Source organism: Cyprinodon variegatus, unplaced genomic scaffold, assembly GCF_000732505.1.
Source record: "Cyprinodon variegatus isolate N-32 unplaced genomic scaffold, C_variegatus-1.0 Scaffold296, whole genome shotgun sequence".
NCBI lineage: Eukaryota > Metazoa > Chordata > Actinopteri > Cyprinodontiformes > Cyprinodontidae > Cyprinodon > Cyprinodon variegatus.
Window position 1 is genome coordinate 459433 of NW_015150749.1, and position 6000 is coordinate 465432.

Below are 6000 nucleotides of genomic sequence, written 5' to 3' on the forward strand. Positions count from 1 at the left end.
TTGTCCTGCCTGCATAGTATAGGCATTCTCCAACAAAAACAAACGTAGAAACTTTTAGTAAAGAGGAATAGTTTATTCTAAAAACTTATTTGACAACAAATGATGCTGTAAACAATCCTGTAACAAATTGCTTTTATTAACAGTGCTGAGTGAAAGCATTTGCCCTTTATAATATTTTTCTATTTTTAAATTAAGTTTCAGATCAAAGAAATCTGAAGATAAATGAACCAGTGGAGAAAAAAAATGTTTTGAAGATATGAAGATAAAATTAATTTAGAAAAAGTCAGTTGTTTGCCTTGTTATTAAAGCAATTAACTTTAGAAAGAAGTTCCTGCTTTCAAAAACTCACAAATCCTTTTACATCACAAAGTTTGAATTGTGTGCAGCAGGATTTTCCAACATGTATGTGTGGACATCAAAGTACTGAAGGCAGCAAAGCAATATGTTTACATTGACTAAACTGACAGCGTTTGATAATCTGCAACAAATACATGTAAGAAAAGTAAAAAAAAAAACAGGAAAATATGGAAGAAGAGAAATACTGTTACACATTACTTTGTATAGAAAACAGTTATCAGCATCAGTTATTCTATGCATCCGTTTAACTCCGTACAAACTTTGACACGGTGGAAGATCTCTGATCACCGACTGAGGAAAAGTCTTGAACTTTTGCCCTTTGTCAGATTGAATCTCCGTCTTTCAGCCACTGTGGGCCAGACTGGCAGCAAACTCCACCAGTGTACGTGTTGGTCTTCCAGACATGCCTTTCCTGAGGTAGGGGACTTCGTCTTTGTTGCTCATCACGCCAGCAATGTCCAGATGAGCCCAGTGAGGAGCTGTGACAAACTCCCTGAGGAAAGCAGCTGCTGTGCACGCACCCCCAGCTCTACACGGAAAAAAGAACAGCCAAACGCGTCAGGAACTAGTAAACCCAGCTTCACATTTCTCTTTGTACTTTTTCAATTCTTCCAGAATCAAACTACCACACCTAACAGTACTTTTTAGCTATACTGTAAATACCGTACCGACAACCCTGATTATAAGCCGACCCGCTCTTTCCAGGAGAAGTTTTTAGGACAAAACAAAAAGAAAAATAAACACTGATAAACCAAATTTATTTGGTTTAAAGAAACTATTTTATATAAAAGTGCTAAGAGTTTCATTGAAATATTGCATTGGAAGATTTGTGCAATTAAACTAAATTAAACTACAAAAAAAACATAGTAATGACACATTTATTTGAAATCTTGCAGAACTTTACCTTAAATGCAATCTGAACTTTGCTCACGGAACGTCTCAAAAATCTGCATGAGGCTTTTCCTCACAGACATCCTCTGCCTCGCTGCCACACTCCTACTCTCCCCATGCAGCTCTGCTATTTTTTTAATAAGCTTTTCTTTTGCCGTTTGCTTTTTTCCAGTCTTTTTTGAACGTGGCATCTTCTGACACTGCTCTCTAACTCCGTATTTCTTTGCTGTCTGACAGCTGTTTGATGCCTCCACTGTGTTGACAACCATTATTTTAAAATTGGCGTCATAACTCCGCCTCGCATGTCTGCAAACTTGTCTGACTTTTGATCCACTTCGTTCAGGGCAGCGACTCTCCGTTTGCAGCATCCTTGTCACTTCTTCTCTGCAGTAATAAAAAGATGACCCCAGCCACAGTGAGCTCACTGTCTTGACAAAAAAATAAAAAAAACTGGCGCCCTCTGCTGTTGCATTTGTGTAGCTAGCCCAGACACCTGTCAGCCTGTATAATTGTTTAGACCCCGATTATAACACGACCCCAGATTTTGACATCGTTTTTAAACGGGAAAAAAAAATACATCTTATATTTGGGTTAATTAGGTATTTATGTTCAAAATAACATATCTAATGTTTATAAAGAAATCATGGATGGATGGATGGATGGATGGATGGATGGATGGATGGATGGATGGATGGATGGGGAGGAAAGAGATTCCAGTAAAGGCTGAAGGACACGAGAAGGATAGACAACAATTATGGAAGGACAATGGAAACTAGCAGTATAGGGCAAATTAAGGAAAAAGAGGAATGTAAAAAAGGACATAAGGAAGAACAGGGGGGGACAAATAGAGAGGGAGAAGGTCTCAAGAAAGAAATGGAGAAAAAGAAGGGATGACGGAGCAGGAAAGGAATGGTGGAATAATGAAAAGGGAGGAACAAAGGGGAAGGAAAGATAATGCATAGATGATGGGAAAGAATATAAAGTTCAATTCCTATCCAGAACCAGTATATGATCAAATTCTGCTGATTTGCAAACTGTGTCGAGACACTGGTCAGACTCCTTTGCCTCTACGACTGTCCCTAATGGATCTAAGAGGGACTCAGTGAGAGAAGCGCTCAGGTACGTACCGGCTGTACTTGCCAATGTTGTTGAGGTCGGCCAGCTGGCAGTCAGTAACCTGCTTGGTGTAATGTTGGAACAGAGGCATCCTCCAAACCCTGTCACCGGTCACAGCACTGGCCTTCACACACACAAACACACACAGCATTAGTCACCAGACAAGCTGAGACACTGACGAGTGGAGCTGGGTTTCGCTTCTCGTCTACCTTGTTCAGCTGCTCCCAGAGCCAGTCTGAGTTTGTAAACACTCCTGTTGCTGCCGAGCCCAGGGCTACATCCATGGCGCCTTCAAAAGGAGGTCAGTCATTTTAAAGAAATCCTTGATCTTATTTTCCATTAATTTATTCAAAAAAAGATAAACAATACATTTAACCTAAACAGAACTACTGACACCATTTTGACATCACTGTGTAAAAATCGTACCAGTTAGCGTAGCAACATTGACGATGGCTCTTGGGTTTAATGTGTGTCCATAACAGAGAGCATCAGCAAGGATGAGCCTGCCCTCTGCGTCCGTATTATCCACCTTAATGAAACAATAACAGCAGCTCATCAGTTTAAACCCTCCCTCAGACAGCTGATCTGACCAATCACAAGCCTCCACCAACCTGGATCGTTTTCCCATTCATGGCCGTGACAACATCACCTGGTTTGGTTGCCTTTCCACTGGGCATGTTCTCACACAGTGGGGCCAGACCTGCTCAGGGTAAAAACATGGATGATGGGGCAATAAAAATAAATAAAAAAAGCCAGAAACAGATTGGAAAGGGGAAGCCCACCAATTATGTTGACCGGGAGATTCAGAGCTGCTGCTGTGATGATGGAGGCGCAGACGGTGGCAGCTCCTCCCATGTCGGCCCTCATTGCGTCCATAGACTGAGACGGCTTCAGAGAAATGCCGCCGCTAAACACAAACACAGAGATCAGAGGGAAACAAAGCTAACACGGCCCCCTGAAAAACTACTGGGGGGTTTGTTACGGGGAGGGGTGAGTATTTCATGGTTAACCTGTCAAATGTGACGCCTTTGCCCACGAGCATGAGAGGCAGCTGCTTCCTGTCAGGGCAGCCATTGTAGTGAAGCTCCAGGAAGACAGGGGGCTCCTCTGAACCCCTGGCTACACTGAGAAAGGCTCCCATTTGCTGCTCCTTTATCCAGGCCGTGGATCTGCAAATAAATACTAATTATTAAACACGACTAATACTAATAAAGACTCAGTAACCTAGTAATATGAAGGGAAGCGTAAATAGTACATCTAAAGAAGTAAGTTAACCCATAAGATAATAAATAACCAGAGAACTAAGTCAGTAAATATATAAATAATAAGTAATATTTAAATAAGATGATTTAATAAAAAAAAAAACAACAATTAGGCAAATTAAATAAGCAAATCAAAAAATAACTGAGTAGATAAAAAAAAAAAATTATAATAATAATAAATCAACCAAGAAGTAAGGAAGATAATGAGTAAGTAACTGTTTAGGGAAGCAAAAATGTAACTAAGTACATCAACATACATTAATTAAAGAAGTTTAAAATATATGTAAAAAAATAAGGTACGTAATTAAGAAGAAAGCAAGTGCATCACATCATTTAAACAGCAGGTTAATAGATAAGCAATTCAGTTAAGTAATAATTAACATAAACATCTAATTAAATCAATAACTAAGGAATCTACTGAGTCAATTAATAGGTAAACAGATAAGCAAATATGTACAAAATAAAGATATACATTTCTTACAGTCAATGGAGCCAGTGAAAGCAATGATATATTTTGTTTTTTTTAAAAAGGCATGTGCCTAATATCTTAGTTAACTACCTTGTTTATCCAAATTACAACATGTGTCTAAAAACATAAATATTTGCGCATTACTTCAACAATTTCAATAGCTTTTAATTACTCTTTGTTGTGTCTTCAAGTACCACTCTACAACTGCTTTGAGGATTGAATCATTAAACATAGCAATGCTGCTTAGTTGTACTAAATCAGTGGAAATTAGCCAATTTCTCCTGGATGCTTGGTGATGTATGTCACTGAATGCACAGAAGCACACTACTTTATGAAAACAAAAGGCTTTCAAAAAAGAAACCAGAAATGGTTAGAGCTTTGGCCTCTTAATACTGAGGAAATTTAATGCTATTATAAGTCACTATTCAGCTTTAAACACACATTCAAAATAAATCACAAAGCTTGACATTTATCTAAAGTCTTAAATGCAGTTTTTAGGAATTGGAGGTGAATCAAACCGCAAACCTTTTCTTCACGGTGACTCGTTCAGCATACGGGGCAATTTTCTCTTCAATGGTGTCGGCGAAGGAGGTCGGGGTGATGTGATTGGCTGGAGCTTCCATGAGTAACCGGGCCAAGTTTTGACCTTCTGCATAAACCACACCTTTCCTCCAGTCATCCACGGCAGCACTAGTAAAACACAGAGAGGGAAAACGGCTAAACTCCTTCCCAAATCATCAAACTGTGGGTCTTTGGAAGGTCAGCAGTTTGGTTACCTTCCATGTAGCTGTGTGGTTACTCTGGTCTTCTTCTTGGCCTTTAGTTGGTCATAGCTAAACAATCCAAGAACGGCACCTTCTGCAGCCGACTTGGCGTCGCCGCAGTCGTCCACTTCAATGTGGTTCACTTCCAGTTCCTGAAGAATCTGACAGCCAGCTGAACAGTAACATCTCATTAAGAAAACACCTTATGAGAATCTGTCTGACACGTGTCCACAGTCTGCATCCACAGTGGGTCCACAGTCTGCGTCCACAGTGGGTCCACAGTCTGCGTCCACAGTGGGTCCACAGTGGGCATCCACAGTGTGCGTCCTACCCGACACAGCATGTCTGATGTTCTCTTTCCTGGCGTCCCAGTTCTCAGCCCCACAAAAGCCTTCATTGCCTTTTCCCAACCCGACGACTGCCACACAAGGAAAATCCTGATACACACAACAGCCTGATTCACTCAGAAGCCACTAAAGACTGGAGGTAAAATATTAATGCAACATGTTGTTACCTGGTGGATTCCATAAAATATCCTGGTTTTCCCTTTCTTGAGCCCAGGGCTTGCACTGAGGAAAAATACAAAAACAAAAGATCTATAATATATATATATATATATATATATATCTCCTCAACCACCACAGGTGGTCTCCCCCACTTTGTCCTCCTGCTTGGGTCCTCTACCAGAGGCCTGGGAGCTTGATGGTTCTGCTCAGTACTGTATCTTTGTTGTTCCTAGGACTGCCCTGTTCTGGACTGAGATGTCTGATGTATTTCCAGGGATCTGCTGTAACCACTCTTCCAGTTTGGGGGTCACTGCCCTGAATGACTACTGAAGTCTTGACCTTCCAGGTTTTCTCTGAACCCCTGGAGTTTCTCTAGTTTCTAATGTTCCTGTTTCCTGATGTTCCAGTCACTTGGTATTGCTACGTAAACCACAATAGCTTCCCTCAGCTCTTTGTCAAACACCACAATGTCTGGTTGGTTTGCCATCACCATTCGATCCGTCTGTATCTAGAAGTCCCACAGGATCTTGGATCGGTCATTCCCTGCTATCTTTATTGGTGTTTCCCACTTTGACCATGTGGTTTCCAGCCCATACTCTGCGCAGATGTTCCTGTACACTATTCCATCCACTTGG

The 6000-nt window shown here is 40.8% G+C and overlaps 1 protein-coding gene across 1 annotated transcript in view; it reads right to left on the reverse strand.

The window, feature by feature from the left end:
• Nucleotides 1-357: 357 nt before the first annotated feature.
• The window catches only part of lap3 (leucine aminopeptidase 3), a 6619-nt gene continuing 976 nt past the window's right edge, over nt 358-6000 (reverse strand). Inside the window, exons 3-13 of the mRNA XM_015383845.1 lie at nt 5374-5428; nt 5191-5296; nt 4872-5031; nt 4621-4785; nt 3375-3533; nt 3147-3271; nt 2976-3064; nt 2791-2893; nt 2574-2653; nt 2376-2488; nt 358-886 (exon numbers count right to left, since the gene is read on the reverse strand). Of these exons, the coding sequence (XP_015239331.1) occupies nt 700-886; nt 2376-2488; nt 2574-2653; nt 2791-2893; nt 2976-3064; nt 3147-3271; nt 3375-3533; nt 4621-4785; nt 4872-5031; nt 5191-5296; nt 5374-5428 (1342 nt within the window). The 3' untranslated portion in view covers nt 358-699. The remainder of the gene's footprint in view (nt 887-2375; nt 2489-2573; nt 2654-2790; nt 2894-2975; nt 3065-3146; nt 3272-3374; nt 3534-4620; nt 4786-4871; nt 5032-5190; nt 5297-5373; nt 5429-6000) is intronic.